At 40.0% G+C, this 17870-nt stretch overlaps 3 protein-coding genes across 4 annotated transcripts in view; 1 reads left to right on the plus strand and 2 right to left on the minus strand.

Annotated features, from left to right (window-relative positions):
- The window catches only part of ssh1a (slingshot protein phosphatase 1a), a 29275-nt gene extending 26735 nt beyond the window's left edge, over positions 1-2540 (minus strand). For both annotated transcript variants that reach the window (XM_080765225.1, XM_080765223.1), the window contains exon 1: positions 2355-2540. In XM_080765225.1, coding sequence (XP_080621351.1) covers positions 2355-2435 — 81 coding nt within the window. In that variant the 5' untranslated portion in view covers positions 2436-2540. The remainder of the gene's footprint in view (positions 1-2354) is intronic.
- Positions 2541-3177: 637 nt separating this feature from the next.
- On the plus strand, positions 3178-10623 carry LOC308316551 (D-amino-acid oxidase-like). The gene is made up of 11 exons (XM_080765227.1): positions 3178-3306; positions 4554-4749; positions 5020-5134; positions 5593-5669; positions 6832-6897; positions 7252-7306; positions 8145-8249; positions 8341-8423; positions 8999-9116; positions 9366-9464; positions 9574-10623. Exons 2-11 carry the CDS (start codon positions 4556-4558, stop codon positions 9697-9699), a joined length of 1038 nt encoding a protein of 345 aa, XP_080621353.1. The 5' UTR covers positions 3178-3306; positions 4554-4555; the 3' UTR covers positions 9700-10623.
- Positions 10624-11339: 716 nt separating this feature from the next.
- On the minus strand, positions 11340-17827 carry svopa (SV2 related protein a; the record flags this gene model as incomplete). The annotated part of the gene is made up of 16 exons (XM_080764949.1): positions 17790-17827; positions 16603-16757; positions 16404-16489; positions 16062-16160; positions 15537-15608; positions 14943-15067; positions 14787-14850; positions 14559-14684; positions 14271-14399; positions 14101-14174; positions 13529-13605; positions 12775-12879; positions 12284-12395; positions 12101-12182; positions 11897-11986; positions 11340-11552 (listed from the first exon to the last, which is right to left on the minus strand). Exons 1-16 carry the CDS (start codon positions 17822-17824, stop codon positions 11340-11342), a joined length of 1644 nt encoding a protein of 547 aa, XP_080621075.1. The 5' UTR covers positions 17825-17827.
- Positions 17828-17870: the final 43 nt, after the last annotated feature.

The following is a 17870-nucleotide window of genomic DNA, read 5'->3' on the forward strand; positions in this document are numbered from 1 at the left end:
CTTTGGGCATACCCGACACAGAACTCCATATATGGACATAAAGGGGAAACGGACAAACAGACGTACAACAGGTATTGCAATCCGAACTTGCATCGTTCCCGACATGCATCATTCCTGACATGCCCGGGCGCATTCCTCACAAGTGTATGACACATTAGCGTTTACACAGGATGTGATTTAGAAAGTAATATCTTATCTTCATTTCACTATTGTCACTTCACTATTAAAGCCAAGGACACTTGGATTTACACTGTGAGCATTTATAACCAGATATTTGATGAAGTTGTGCCATAACTCATACCACCAACACCCCCATCTGGTGTCTGCATTGTGTACTCCAGGACCGCCACACTGAATTTGTATTGGAGACACCCATAGAGTTATAAAGGATAGAGGGTGGACTGCCCTGCCACCTGGCACTGCTATTCATTTTCACGGAAGTTGCTCAGCACCCGGAACAACGGTCTACTTCCGCATTTTTCCGATTTGGGCACCAAAGTTTCACGGCCAAAATGCGGAAGAGCTCAATGTAATACCTCAGCTGCACAAGGTTTCCTCGTGCTAAATGCACGGGCCGCCTGCAGTCCCAGTCTGACCAGTAGGGCCAAGCGCTTCAACGTTGGCAACCCTTCTGAGGGCTTGGAGACACCTTTAGTTTGAAAGCCATTTCACTCGGAAATTATTAAAATCATTAAAAAAAACTTTGATGACAAAAAAAAGCTTGATTTGTCTCACTTTGCTTTGTTCAACTAACAAACTACAACTGAAATTCCAGACATGATTTAGTAGCATAGAAACCCTGACAAAAGCATTAAGATATTAGAGAAATATGAGAATGTTACCTTTAGTAGGGTGGACTGATAAAAATAGGTAACCGTTTGCATAGAAGAGCAATGCAGTCTGAAATACAGAGGCCTCTGTGTCATTTAAGAGCCATGTACCTTCACAATGCAATGACTAATCTCACAAAGATCAACAGTCTCCTAAACCGATCATTACCTATGTTGTTTTTTTTCCCCTATATTGTTTTTTCCACCAGTTCCTTCCTACAGTAGCTGCACCCCTTCACCCCTAATAAGAAGATGACATCATAGCTGCAGCAGCCTCCTGTGAGGCTGGGCATTTCCACCTCAGGAGGTGCTGGACCACAATAACTACATGTACGGACAGTGAATTATTAGAGCACTAGCCAGTGAAAGCTTGTCAAACTTAACTGGCTGAAAACATTATTATCATTATACAGATGTGTCTTAAATTGCTACACTATCAGAATGCAAATCAGTGTTGTTTAGATACGTCTAGTTCAGTGTAACAAAAACGATTCGCACCTGTGGTTTAAAAGAAATCTACTACTACTTCAAAATCTTATTTATCACTGGAGCCAGTCATACAGCCAGGCTGGATTGAAGCGTTATCTTGTTTTTAGCTAGGACTTGGCTCCCCCAACTGGTGATCAGATGGAACAAAACAGTGTGATAAGATTCTGATAAGAGTCTTACTGGAACATAACTGCAGTTGAAAACACCAATGTCGAAATATTGGTTTATGGAAGCGGTTCAATCATACATAATAAGTATTATTATGAGCGACCATTCACAGACACATCCTCTTGCCAATTGGTTTATCATTTGGAATATGAGCTGACTCTTTCCACATGACGTTTTCCAGTCTGTATAAATAACAGACATCCCTTTCCTTGTTAGTGATCAAAGCAGAAGACCATAAGAAAATGGAAATCTAATCTCGGTCACTGCCATCCTTTTACCTAAAACACAGCTTGATAATAATTCTGCATATTATCCATGATATATATTTTACCCTATATGGATGATGACCAAATGAATGGACTGCTAACCTGTAGGGATGACATGATATGGGGAAAAACGATTGCTATGCTTATGATGATGTGTGGAATGTCACTTATGTCAGTCAGTCAGGTACATCCAAAAGCTAGCTACAGTAAGCAGCTACACTTTAATGCATTTTTGCTATCCCAACTAAGCTCCATGCGACCTCTTGGTCCCTAGCCAGTAGCCAAAGTAAAGAGATGCGTGTAACAACGTTAAATGCATACCTCCTGCGGGTTCCTACGAATGGCAGCTATGTTGGTGTGTGTGTGTGTGTGTGTAGACTTTAGGCAGTAGACTGTGGAGGACAGCAATCTACAGTACATGTTTTACTACAAATTAATTAAAACGTTATGTAGCTAGCTATAGCATAGTGCACTGGCTGAACATGTTAGCTTAGCTTCATTCAGCGGGCCTGTCGACTAGCACCATTCCCAGTCATCCTCCGTGTTTCCACAAACGCTTTCCCATTCTTGAGCCTCTCTAAACCCACCACGACCATCTTACCTCTCCCGCGGCCGTAGTGGTGGTGCTGGCGGTGGATGCGGCGCTGGGGGTCGGCGAACGCTGCAGAGTCACCAGCGCCATGGTTGGAAGTCGAGGATGCACTGGCCGCTGCTAGTGGGCTAACGGATGATGGATGAGAGAGCAGGGTTATTCCGGGGGAGGCAGAAGAACTATCAGCGAAGGAAGTTGTGCCTTTTAAAATCCCTCGTCTTTCATGTCTATATCTGACAACCAAGCGATGCGATATGTGTAATATATTTAATCTGCTATTAGCCGTTTGAAAATGTGCACGATTGGATTGATTATTATTCATAACAGCTGGACAACAATGAACATGCAAATGTGGTGATTATAGTTACCAGATGGCGTCGTATTATAATAACAATGTAGGGCATCGATAATAATATGACGAACTTTAAACAATTTCTAAGATAATTCAACTCATTTGTGAATTAATAAACATACGTCATCATCACACCGACCATGCACCACCACCGATTTTCAGAATTCGAAAACAGCCTATAGATGTTCATTATGTTTGACATATTGTGCAAGAATATGTCACGATGCCTGATAGGGATGGTATCAGCTCATTCTCAACATAAATATTCTATAAAATATTCTAAAAAAGAAAATGTATTTGTAAACTTTGAATAATTAGATAGGGCAAATAATTTTAAAAGCAAGTTTGCCAGTAATTTAACTCAAGTAGCCAACACATTATGAGCTGAGCAACTTTTACTTTCACCCGATGCTCTTCAGGAAATAGCCGAATAGCCTAGATTCCTAGAAGGCTCTGTACTGTAGCCTACTGAGGGTGGACCCTGGACAGACCATGCATGCTATAAATGAGTATAGTAGCCACCAGCTATTGGACTCAGCATATGTGACAGCTCGGAGACATTCCGCATTTTAATTGGGAAAATCGAGTTGTAAACCTACAACTTGGAAGGTAAATTGAACATGTTTCTCTCTTTATATTGAAAATAACGAATTGCAAATAACGTTGCACTTTAGATCTGACACAAATAATGTCTAAACTTTTTGAGTAGGCTATTGCTGTTTCGCAGGTTCACCGTAGTCGACTAGCTACTTTTATATTGTGTGAAAGAACACTTTAATTGTTACAAGTTCAAGTTCAACATATGGTGACGTAACCTATAGGCTAGTCCAGCGTTTTGGTACAGTGATTGCACAAACGTTTTAGTGTTGTTTTGGCCCCATGTGCACTTTCTTTGGCAGTAAACGTAGCCTATGTTTTCTCACGCCAATAGAGCTATTTTGAATTGAATTGAATTTAATTTAATTTAATTTAATTTAAATAGGGACTGAAGTCACACACGTACACACACACACACACACACACACACACACACACACACACACACACACATATATATATATATACTTGCGTGTGTGTGTGTCAACAAAAACACCTTGAAGACCTTAACAGGAGCCCTCGTACAAGGTTTCTTTGACTATGCATCCACCTCTTGGTACCACAGCACCTCAAAGGCCCTTAAAACAAGGCTGCAGACCTCCCAAAACAAACTGGTCAGGCTCCTTCCTGGCCTCACCCCCCGAACCCACCTCACCCCTGCCCACTTTGACAGGCTGGTATGGCTTAGGGTCGACGACAGAGTACAGCATCTTGCAATGGGTCTGGTCCACAAGATTCGATACACCACCAAGATACCCATGTACCTGTCTAAATACTTCCTTAATGTAAACGAAGTCCACACTCACAACACCAGAGGGAGTGCAACAAACCATGTACAACCCAGATTCGGCACAAACAAGGGACTAAATTATTTTCGCTCCTATGCCACCAAAATGTGGAACGCCCTACCAACAGTCATTAAGACATGTGAATCCCTTGACTCCTTCAAAACCACTCTCAAAGGATGGCTGCAATTCGAACAATGTGGACCCTGTTGTAAACAAGTGTAATGCTTAATTGGGTCGTCCACTCACAGTTAACAGTCTTTGTATTGAGTTTGTGCTTGAAATGTACTGTAATTCTACAAACTGTTAATAAATATTTCAATCAATCAATCAAAGTGTGTGTGTGTGTGTGTGTGTGTGTGTGAGAGAGAGAGAGAGAGAGAGAGAGAGGGAGAGAGGGAGAGAGGGGGGGGGGGGTATATACTTCAAGTCTCAGATTACAGGTTTACATATAAATATTGCCCATCATTTCAGACATGAGAGTGGCAGTGATTGGAGCAGGTGTCATTGGGCTGTCAACAGCCCAGAGCATATATGAGCAGTACCACTCCATTGTCAGTGCATTGAGCATTGAGGTGTATGCAGACCGTTTTACTCCTCTGACCACTAGTGATGGAGCTGCAGGTTTCTGGCAACCATACCTATATGACAAGGGAAATGTCCAGGAGACGTAAGTGCATTGCCATTTCTCTGCTAAGTATTATTGACCTTTTTTATCATTCTTTGGGGGCTTTTTAATTTTTGAGAGAGATGGGACACACACACACACACACACACACACACACGCGCAGCAACGGTCGTTGGGATCAGAATTCGAACCTGCGACACCCTGTCAGGCTGGATTCCCAGCATATAGGTTACATAAAGCCAATAATTTCCAGCCATTATTTAGCACTCGTTAAATAAAACATTGATCAATGTAATGCTTTAATTTGTTTAGACAATGGAATAAGGAGACATTTGACTACTTGCTGAGCTTCCTCAGTTCCCCCGACTCAATAAAAATGGGTGTATTCCTTCAGTCTGGCTACAATGTCTGCAAGGAGCCTGCACCAGTGAGTAGAAATGTGTCCATAGAAAAATTATATATTTACCTAGTAAGTAAGTGTGCAACAATTGATTGGCACAGGAAGCATTTTTACATTGTGTAATGAAAAACTTTGGCTGTGACTGAATGGGCTAGTAAATAATTATAACCTCAAAGGACTCATCCATGTCTTAACATTATGTGAATGCAATTTCGGTCATTCAGTATAGCTATACAAGCAGCATCTATCTACCAATACCCAGGCCATCTGAATAGAGGGTTCTGTTCAGCAAAACAAAGAACTGTTCCATGGCATGGATACAATTCCTGCCGAGGCGCTACTTGACTGCTGTGCTCTATAAGGCTCAGGGTTTAATGAGGTTGTTATAGGCCTACACAAACTGTGAATCAGCCAGCCAAGAGAGGTTTCTGAAATAACAAATGTTATCATAGTCGTTGATTCCGTTGTGTGCATGGGTTTTGCAGGAGCCATCATTTAAAGATATTGTTCTGGGCTTTAGACATCTCACAAAGCGAGAGCTAGAGATGTTTCCTGGATACAGGTACGTATACACATCTTCTTGTTAAATCTTTCATTATAAGGTCTCCAGTCCGGGTAGTATAGGGAATGAGGCAAATAACAGTACAAAATAACTGATGAAAAAGGAATGAGGAACAACAAGATTACATAAACAAAAAATTGATACGTTTATAATGTTCAACATAACCACTGAAACAACTATATTCTGAATGGTGACAACTAAAACTTGTTGTCTAAATAAAGAATAAGAAACCAGCATGCATATGGTGCACACTGCACACACAACTCAACTTGATCATTAGCTTGGTTGTGCAATAGACAATATGATAAAAAATTAAAATCACACCTGTGTGAACTGAGCGGTGGAACTATACTGTAATTGTTATAGTTACTATACTGAACTAAACTGCTGTACTACTCGTACTGTACTCTGTAGTGTAGTGTACTGTACTCACTGTACTGTACTCTGTAGTGTAGTGTACTGTACTATACTCGTGCTGTATTGTACTGTACTGTAATCGTACTGTACTCGTACTGTACAACGCATACTGTACTCATGCTATACGACGCATACTGTACTCGCACTGTACTCGTACTGTACTGTACTCTTACAGTGCTCAGTGTGAAGCTCAACAGCAACACGTAGGCCCAGACATACAGATACACTCGAGAGACATTCGTGCTGAAAAAGACATTGGTGTTACACAAAAAACTCAGCTTCCCATCATGCACCTGTGCACAGTGTGAAGCTCAACAGTGCCACTTTGTCACCTGTTGGTACCACAAACAGACATAGGGACACACAAAGTTACATGTTGGAGACGGTGTGCCACCGCTCAAAAACTGGAGGTAATGCAATAACCGTGGTATGGGTTATTTAAGTAACATAAGCGAGTAATTATGCTTTAGGAGAAGCATCTCCTAAAGCGTAATTAGGAGCGCCATGTTTCTTAAAATAACACTCCCTTCACAAGGTGCTCCAATAAATTGAGCATAAGTGCAGTAAATCAGCTGTGTATCTGAGGCATATAACGAGTATCTGAGTCATTACCTGAACTTCACAGAACATACCCTCAGACATATAATGAGCTAATATTTTATTGTAGATCATATAATGTTTCATGGATTTTTGAATAATAATACTAATAATAAACACTTTTTTTCTAATGTGGCTAATTGTGTAGCTGTGGGTGGTTCAACACTGCTCTCATGGTGGAGGGAAAAAGCTACTTACCATGGCTTATGGATTGGTGAGTGATTTACTGAATTATAAGTGAATTATTTTCATCACATGATTTTACTTAGCCAGAATAAACAGAATAAGAAGCAATGAGTAGTGTCCTATTTTTATCTTCTATTGGTTCCAACTTTGTTTGTGTGTTTGTTTTGCTAGTACCTCACTTAATCCTGTTCTGCTTATGGTTTTGCAGTTCTGTGAGCCTTATTTATGACTATTAAATGTTACTTTATAGCAAAAGCAGCTCTTAAAACCCTAAAACAAGCAATTAGCTAATAAATAACACTACAGCTGCAGTCATCGACTGCCATCTACCAGCATGATGACATATTTTTCTGTTTTTATTGATCGAACTGTATTATTTTAGGTTGGAGAAGAGGAATGTGAAATTTTACCAGAGGAAAATAGAGTCTTTCAAGGAGGTTAGTTGCTTTTATCTTTGAGAAATTCAGAACGCTTTTAATAATGCCTTTTGATACCCAGTCTATAACATCTTCACTTTACAGAGTGAAATTCAAAGAAATATTAAAACTGCAATCCATTCACCCTTTGTCAAGTCCCGCCTGTGGTTCTGCCTTTCTCTCCATCCACTAACATTGAAAGGTGTTTTTCAGTTGCTTTGTATTGATATTCTGTGCATTCAATTCTTATTTTAAACGTGGTGTCAGTAAAAAGGAACATCACAGGTGCAGCATGGTGACTGCCTGGGCATGTTTGTTTTTAGTTTTTTCCAAAAATGATGTTTTAACAAATTCAACATAAACAAGGCGGAACCAGCGCGGAACAAGGCACAAAGAGCCTGCTGGTTAGTCAGTCAGGGACCAATCAGAAGGCTGACAAATGGTGAATTGTAACTGTAACACACAGGTTTGAAACACAGATTCAAACCCAGGTAAAAGGTAGGTAGGTGTTCAGCCAAAACAGGAACCACCATTGGACAGGGGATATATTGGGCTTATAAACTTCCTTATAAGCTTCCTACTTGTCAACCAAAATGTGCCCTAACTAACATCAGGGTCCACATTTATCAATGGAATAGTAGGGAGACCACCTCCAACCACTGCAGATGTCATAGTTATATTGTAATAATACCATAACGGTTGGTTAAGGTAACGTTATATTCATTAAAATAAGTTCCAGATTACATCTATAAAAAGGGAAAGATGAAATGTCATTGTTTAAAATAACACATACCTTTTAGGAACTGATAAGTGTAGCTTATATCTTATCTCATACTGTATATGTACTGTATGTGTTCAGCTGACTGAAATGGGGGCGGATGTCATCATCAATTGTACAGGAATAAGATCTGGAGACCTCCAGCCTGACCCTGAGCTCAAACCCGGCCGGGGGCAGATACTGAAGGTCAGAGTGGAAAGAATGGAAAATGTCTTATGTGGTTGGTTACATAATGAACACCGCCATTAGTATTAATCCTTATCTCTTTGCATTTCAGGTGGATGCACCTTGGTTGAAGCACTGGATTCTTACACATAATTCTGCCACAGGAGTCTACAATTCACCATATATCATCCCAGGGTAGTTATTAAACAAGGCTAATATAGCTATTTCTTGTACTGTAGTTTTACACGTTTAGAATTCAATTAACACTCCAGACTTCGCTGTGTGGCTGTGGTGACTGGGGATAATGCTTGCATTATATTTTTACTGCACTTAAACCATTTCATACACAGTGTACACTTTTTTGTATTTTGTAGTATATTATGATATTGGCCCCATAACCGTTTTTATGGCATGGCTATGGCAGGGGGTGTGTGTGTGTGTGTGTGTGTGTGTGTGTGTGTGTGTGTGTGTGTGTGTGTGTGTGTGTGTGTGTGTGTGTGTGTGTGTGTGTGTGTGTGTGTGTGTGTGTGTGTGTGTGTGTGTGTGTGTGTGTGTGTGTGTGTGTGTGTGTGTGTGTGTGTGTGTGTGTGTGTGTGTGTGTGTGTGTGTGTGTGTGTGTGTGTGTGTGTGTGTGTGTGTGTGTGTGTGTGCGTGCGTGCGTGCGTGCGTGATTTTCACACATTCACAACACCTTTTATTTGATGTGTTTGTGGTTTTATATCCAAGAATCCCAAAGTCTCTGTATGGCCAAATTACACCTTTGTGTGCAGGAGTCGTTTAGTGACTGTTGGAGGTGTATTCCAGCTGGGAAACTGGAGTGAAGCAAACAACTCTATTGACCATAAGAAAATCTGGGATGAGGCTTGCAAACTGGAGCCCAGCCTCAAGGTGACATATTGAATCATTAGGCCTACTTGTATAAGAGAATTTAAAAAGAGATTTAAAAAAGAAGTTGACTGTCTCTTAACTCAAACATTTCACTTGAAAAACAATTATTTTCAGCAAGTGACATCATCATGCTGCAAAGTAAAAATTAGGCTTATGTGCATGTATTTGATATAGTAGGGCAGTACAGTATATTTGGTCAAATGTATTTAATCCTTTATGTAATACAAACTTTCTGTTCTCTGGTATTAGCATGCCAGGATTGTAGAGGACTGGGCAGGTCTCAGGCCTGTTCGGAATAAAGTAAGACTGGAGAGGGAGACCATACAAACGGGTTCAACTACAATGGAGGTAGGTTACCAAGTTTAATAAGTTCGCTCAATGTTCATTGTTCATGTGCATCTAGTCATTATATTTTAGCCATGGACATGTGTATAATAATAGCATTGTTCTCAATCAGGTTATCCATAATTATGGCCATGGAGGATTTGGACTCACCATTCACAGAGGCTGCGCCCAAGAAGCAGCAAGGCTCTTTGGTCAGATTGTGCAACAAAAAGGACAAGGGTCAAGAGCTCGGTTGTAAACTCCATTTCATGTTGTGTCAGATATTGCATTGTATTAATTATGCTGCTTGATCATTAATGTATGGAACACTAATTACTAAAATATTTTAACTTAGTGTCTATTAGACTAATTAGAGCGCTTATTCCAGAAATATAGTCAATATGGGTAATTACCATTCAGTCATAATCTTAACGTAAAAGATAAAAACAAACAGAATAATTTTGGACACTCGTACTACCATAACAAGTTTGATTCATGTTGTAGATTTAGTAGGGAAATAAGTTTTAACTCACTGTTAATAAATATTGCATAACCAGTGTTGTTTTGAAACACATTTTATTGTATCATACACATGTACGTATACATACAGTGCAGTGACAATAATCTGTGCACACAATTAATGCAGCAAAACCAAACAGGTACGAGTCAACTTGCCAGAGATGTGCAACTTGGTTATTTTATGATTTGACAATACCTTGTGTGTAATCATTTATAAATTGAACTTGGGCAAGAGTTCATCCCAGCACCACCTTTCTGACAAACAAAATACAAGAACCCACAACAGCCAAGCGAGGTATTAATACATTATTTACAGATTTTCCTCAGTGAAGATAGAATACACCATTGTGCTAGATGGTTATGGATAAAAGTGTGTACATCACCAGTATCTATCATTGAACAATTTGTGCACCATTCTGGCTTGGGTTACAGATGATTCAAAACATGTATTTCACCAGTGTAAAATTAATTCCTGCTGCGCAAGGCTAATCTCCTTTGGGTGGTAGTATATTCAAGTATTTAGTATTATTTTTTAATCACTTCGAGGTTCACTGATGGTTTCGTCTGAAGCTTCACTCCAACATTTGTGTAATCACTTTGTGACATTCATATTTTGTAAATGAAGCTTTGCTATAGCTGGTATACTCTTTTGAGTATTGGTGTGCATACTGTATTTTATGTAAAAACTATTTTGGTGTGCCACATGTAACAGTGTTCCAAGACAGAATACAAACATAAATGCTTATACGAGTGACACCCTGCCTAATGTCATCACTACAAATGCCTTTGTAAATTGTGCCTTCACAGAAGTCTATTTTATATCTGAAGTCCCAGACCTTATATAATCTCATTTAGTCTCATTTATGATGACTTTGATCAAAAGCAACAACATTGAAATCCCAGCAATACATTTATATTAATGTTGAGAACATCATTAGTACTTTAGATAAGAGGAGGCTTCCTTGCCATTATCAGTAAACCTCTAACATCATAATCGTGTGTGTGTGTGTGTGTGTGTGTGTGTGTGTGTGTGTGTGTGTGTGTGTGTGTGTGTGTGTGTGTGTGTGTGTGTGTGTGTGTGTGTGTGGGTGGGGGGGGGGGGGTCTTAAACAGAGGCACTCTTCCAGGAAAGTCAATGTCTACCATCATTCAGTTTGATCATCGTGTTTCAGTGCAGGACAGGTCACTCATATTCTCTAATCATCCACAGTGTGGAAATCACAAAACAAACATGAAAGTAATGGCAGTTGAAGACACGTTTTTTAAAAACACGACAGTGCTGTCAGGCCCTCTCTGGCTTCTATACAGAACAGGTCATCATGAGCAGCTAGTCTTCTTGACCCTGGCCTTGTCTGTATCTATCTATCCCTCATTATCTCCTCAGTCCTGAGAGCCAGAGCTAGAATGAGGAATTCCCCCTGGGCTGTGAGCAGAGGCCCGGCCCGTCATCTCCTGACCCCACTCGCGGTGGCTGGATTCCTGGAGGCCCCGGCCTGTTGTCTCAATTGGCAGAGCACAAGAGGCAATGGCAGCTAATAGGCAACAGCAACAGTACACTGAGAGAGTCAGGTATACAGAGGACTCCAACATCACCTGCAGTGAATACAGGAAGACCAGTTACCTTCCATTTGTACAAATCCCCAGTGTTAATTTCCCCCTTTGCAACTCTGAAAGCAATAAGGTACACCTGCACACTGTGTATTTGCTCGGTACATGAGTATTTTCTTATTTAATGAAGCAACGTTTCGGTCCCTCTGGACCTTCCTCAGGCATGAGAAAGGTGAGGAAGCAACTCTGAAAAGTGCAATTCTGAAAGTGCACAAATGTAACCAAATGTACCCTTACGGTTCCATCTGGTTACATTTGTACGCTCAGAGTAAAATCCTGTACAGTACAGCAAGGAGCAAATGGGACATTTGATTGCTTTGTCTAGTTACCTGTGCAACAAAAGGTGTAATAAGGGCACCAACTCTTGCCATTCCACTGCTGGTTCCCAGACCTAGAGCTCTGGTTGCTGTTGGGTACACCTGCACATTTGAAAGTGCATTAAAGCCATACCATGTGTATATCAACAATGGATTTAACAATCTTTACTCTGGTTGAATAATCTAATACAATGTTACACTGTAAATGTATATTACCTCTGGAGTGTACACATAAGCAGCCTGGAATCCTCCTGCGATGAAGGCCCTGGCAATGAATATCAATACTGTCATGGATGTCCTGAAACAGAGATTGTGACACCAATACTGACATTAATATAAATGATTGATCAGTGATTTTACCATTTTATTATCATTCATTGTGTTTCTGTACCATCTTACCTCCCAACACAACCATAAAGTGGAATAATGCACAGAGAGAAGACAAAGAAGCATAATGCCATTGTCTTCCTCCTTCCAAGTCGATCAATGGCCCAGAGAGTCACCAACAGTCCTATCAAGGTGAAATGAATCAATCAATCAATCAATGAATCAATCAATCAATTAATCCCAAAGTTCCACATACTGCATCCACCACAAACCTCATCAAAAGGTGATAACATTTAAAATTTAATTAGTTGGTAGATTCACGTTTAACGACACAGTAGAGTGTACCCAGTAAAATCCCGTGTTCATGTATCAATTTCTAACTAATAGAGTGTATAAATGGACCGATGAACTCTCAGAATCAAGTTCAATCAAGTTTGAGTGAAATTGTTGTTGTGCAAGCTCCATCTTGTTATAAAAATAAAAGTGGTAGGGGGGGGCGAACACAAGGAGAAAAATCAATAAAACCATAAAGAGAAAAATGTCAAGGATACGTAGCTGTGTACCTGGGAATTCAGAAAGCGTGGTCCACAACAGGTCCTTGTAGTCATCAGAATTGAGGTATTTACATTCCAGACTACACCGGGGCTCCATCTTATTGCCTTTGGACGCTAGAGGGAGTTACAACACAATAAATGCCTTATTGGGCCCTCATTTATCAATGGAGTGTAAATTCTGCCTTAAATTTGAGCGCTCGTCAGCACGGCATTTATGAAGTGATCGTCAATAGCTAATCCTTGCGTAATTTCGGTCGCAGCGTTGAAAAAGGTGACTGCTGAAATCAAATCACACTTCGCCTCGTTTTTGCGACATGAACAACTGCAATACGACCAAACAACGTATGGAAACCAAATGTCCAGATCTGCCATTTATCTGAATGACTGTTAAAGCACTTATGATGATTAACCCCCAATGCCTATACCATTGCAAATAGGCAAGCAATATGCTTGTCATTGTCATGTCACTTGGAAATAAAGGCGTTCATGTCCATTTATGCAAAAATAGAAATGTTATATTATCACAGGGATATTTTTATAGGCGTCTTTACAAGCAAAGCGCAATAGCATTGTTTGATTAAGCATCTAAACTTTCATATGACACATCATCAATTGTAAATTGCGTTTACACTTTATGTATAAGATGCCTGTCAACTGGTTAGACAATGCTGCTCCGCTTGTCTACGACAGAAAAACAGGTGTAGGACAAAGCCTACGACAGCTTCCGACCTGAAGTGATGTCATCACAGCAGCAGTGACTCACCTCCACACGCGCCTCCCTCCTGGAACAGCCCTGTTGTCAGCAGAACCAGTCCGTAGTAGGAAAATGCATTTGAAAACCTGTGGAGGTATAGGAGGACACAGCACTCCGTTTTGTCACCCAGCCAACAGGCACAGTTGTTTCTTCAAAGTGTTGTGCAACGACTGAGTGACAATGGCATGCTTAGGGTGGTGTGCTCTCACTAGTGTTGCTGAAAATAATGTTCTTAAATATAAGTTGTTAAAGAAAAAAACTCACACTGACCGCATACTGTTTTCAAATGCAAACAAAAATATTGAATGGGAATACAACAACGTTTCGATCTATTTGACCTTCATCAGGTTATCTTATCAACGATAACCATTTTAGGTTATCTTATCGAAGATAGCCTGATGAAGGTCTAATCGACTGAAACATTAACATTAGACTCCGATTATTATTTGCATCTGTCGCCTTTATAAGAGACTTGCTTTTCATAAATATATGTTGTGAAAGACTAAGCAAAAGAAATGCATTTACAAATAAATTAACATATTACTATGTTCAAAAATAACTATTACATAGTACTCCTTTACCAAATAAACCACAGCAGAATTGTTGTCCATCGAAAGTCGGGTGAAAATAAATCTTGAATCTTCCCTCGATCCTCCTAATTCAGAGAAATATTGAAATGCACCTTGCATGACTTTGTTTCAGAACAATAGTGCAAGATAGTAGGCTAATAGAAAAGATATGTAGAACATACCTGTCTGGCAGCAATAAGTTTTCCTAAGGGCATGGGTACTCCATTCTCTGTGGCAATGCGCTTTAGGGTGGCCAGTGCTTTTTCCTGGTTCCCTGTCAATACATCATACCTGGCACTCTCTGGTAGCCACTGTCCCCCGCCCCCCCCCCCCCCCCAACAAAAATATTTTATTTATTATATTACTGTGTAATTCGTCATATTGATTTGATCATTAACTGAGCATATTCACAAACTGACCGTGTGAATTTGGTCAAAATAACATGACATTAATGTCAACCTAATACTCACAAAGGAAAAGATGGCAAAGATGAAGAGCGGGATAGTGGAAAGGGCAAGCAGCCAGCGCCAACCCAGGGTGGGCATCACCAAGATTGCTAACAGAACTTCAAAGACTGTGCCAAGTGCCCAAAATATCTGTGAGGGAATCACAATTACTCTTGTGTAAAACTGGACATTTAGTTTAATTTCCAACAAGAGAAAAATACTATGGATGCAAAGGTAGTCCATATTCCATACCTCTATTAACAAGATACATGTGGCTCTCGACCTCATTGGCAGAAATTCAGCATACAGTGTCACCCTTAATAGGAAAAAACAATGATTTTTTTTACTGTAGGCCTACCTCAAATCATTACAATGTTATTCTTGATGACAGAATTGAAGAGAACATACGACTGTGGGGCCCCTCCAATGCCAAAGCCCACAAGGGCTCGAAGAAAGACGATCCAGCCATAAATTGGTGCAAATGCACTCATCAGTCCATAGAACAGAGTCCATAGCACACTCATCTTCAGGCCCTGAATGCAGACAATCAACAGACTGTTAAAAACATGATTATGGTTACATTTTTGAGTGTATTATATTTTTTAATCTAAAACAAGTCCCTATTTTGCGTGTCTTAAGTACCAGGTCTTATGACTTAATTTACAGTAAGACCTGGAGGACACTTAAGACCCGCAAAATAGGGCCCTGTCCCAATCCTTGATTGTAATTAGCTGGTTTCCGTTTAGTGCTCATACTAAAAGAGACTTTACACCTACAAAGTGCATATAGTATAAAATTATCTTTGTGGTTTCTATATAAAAGGTTTCTTGTTATGGTTGCTGCATTTATTGATCAAATAATGGTAGCTACAAGTTATTTTAATGCTCATTATGACATTTGCTTGCTAAAATTGTACATGATCCTGCTCTAATATTACAGCGTATATTCAACAAGATAACAACGTAGTGGACAAAATATATATGGCGTGCTCTTATAACTTACTGTTTTTCTGCCATATTTGTCAGATATATTTCCCCAAAGGGAAGAGCTGATCATCATGCCAATAAAAACTGCCTGGATTGACAAGAGAAAGAGCAGGTGGTATGAATACCTGTCTATAGGGATTACAATTACAAACAAATTACATAATACAATTTAAGGATATATATTAAGATGAGTCAATCCTGATACATTATGGGCAGTTTCTCACAAATATTTTGTTGTTAAAAGTCAAGTGAGTTTAACATTGTCATGAGATAGTTATTACAGATCACAACTCACCTAGACTCTGACATAGATATTTGTTGATTGCTTTGAGCCAATGAACTAAAGGCCATAGTGTCTCTGGAGAAACAACCTATACTTGACCTATAATTGTTCTGAGACAAAATCCTCTAATCCTTTAGTCTGAGGCATACTTCCTCTTAGTGTTGTCACTGTTCTTTAAAACCAACCCTACATCCCAACACTATGTAAACAGAATCTCACAGCACAACACCCAAGAGCTCTGTTGTGTGCAGCCATTACCGAAGTAAGAAGTGCCACTGCCAGGCTTGGCAGTCTCCATTCACAGTGGAGCTGTGGGGCCAAGATACTGAGGATCATCATCTCCATAGCATCAGCCATCTAAACAAATAACAGCCACAAAGTAAAATCAAAGTGTTAATTTGACTCTCAAATGTAACCAAAGGACATATAAGGGTATGGATCCAATTGTTTACCTGTACAATTTCACAGTTACACATTTATAAATGAACACTGCAGGTTTCAGAGTGCAGGATGGAAAAATCAAGAGGACACACTAACACACACGCTTCAACAGACTCTTGTGACCAGATTAGCATATTTGCCTTCTCAATTGGTTCTTACCCAAGACAGACCAGTAAGGATGGATAATTTCCATTGGAATGTGCCAAACCCTATGGCCTCTACCGCATCCTCCACCATGAATGTGTCTGGGGGGGGGGGGGGGGGGAGAAAGTTGAATGATGAAAGCTATTCCAAATAGCTTTCACGCTCGGACAGGGAAAGCAGTGGAAAAAGTAGCCCTAGCTGCTACAATCAGTACCATCAGTTGGATTGGCAAACTCCCGGGGCACTGGTGCTCCTTCTGCAAGTGCTGCGGGCTCCAGATCATTCTGCTCTGCAGCAATCCGGACCCCACGATTTTCACTATCATCTTCAGAGCGTGTGCTTTCACCTGTACGACGGAACTTAACAACACTGTAGGAAAGGAACACAGCTTTTACATGTCTAGTCTACAACCAGAACCACAGAGTTCATATCATGGCAGAGGGAGTATACAAATTAGAACCAGAGGCTGTTGCCTGGGTGACATGATTTTGGTCTGTGCTTTCTTTTCTGAGAACAGGTGGTAACCTCCTCCCATGCATGGTGTCAGGCCAAATGGGAGTTTGCACACTATACCACTTGACAGTTGGTAAACTATAGTGAAGTACCCCCTGATAATGGATGGTTTGTTGAGCTGTCTTAATTACTGTCATTAAAATAAATACTTTCCTCACACAGTTTCAATTGCACAGATCACATATAGTTGGTGTAAAGACAGTTAGTTAGATAGTTTTAACCTTATACTTTGACAGATAATTTATAACTGAAGCAATAATATTTGTCTAATAGTTATTTTTGGCCCTGGCAATCACGTGTTCAACTATTTGAAATATGTGGAAGTAGATGTATTGCTTCAGAATCCATACCTTTAATTATTAGGCCAAATCAAACAAACCAACCAATATCATGCCTATTACTGCATGCTTCGGACACAAATCTGGACAAGACAATGGCATATAGCATGGTAGATATCAACACTCAAAATCCCTATAGCCTATACGACAGCTGGTACAATACATTCTACAAAAATTCGATCCGGATGATGATGATGCATATATTAGGCTGCAGTTTCCTTAAATGTTACAATGAATAGCTTATTAACAAACGTGAGCAAATGACAGTCGGTCTCGCCCATGCAGATAACAGCTGTAAACAAACTGTACCGTTAGTGTCTCGACTAATGGAACCGATGGAAACCATTTCAGTGCATTTAGGACAATTCTTGCGTTTTAATATGTGGGCCTTCTGTTAAAAAGTATAGGCCGTGTTTTGCCAAAAATGCTAATAAAAGCATTAGAATGCAAAGAATATATCCCTGTCAGAAAGCCGCGTGAGTCACTGTATAAGCCTCATAGCAATTAAAAATGAAACGGAATTTATTTGAATAAATAGTTAGCTACTTACGGGAGTTGTCTTAGTTGGAACAAATCATCGTCCATTGTCGTGTTTATTGGCTGACGCTGTGTTTTGCTTCATTGCTATTAC

This window comes from Protomyctophum bolini (genome assembly GCF_963924005.1).
Source record: "Protomyctophum bolini genome assembly, chromosome: 6".
Lineage (NCBI taxonomy): Eukaryota > Metazoa > Chordata > Actinopteri > Myctophiformes > Myctophidae > Protomyctophum > Protomyctophum bolini.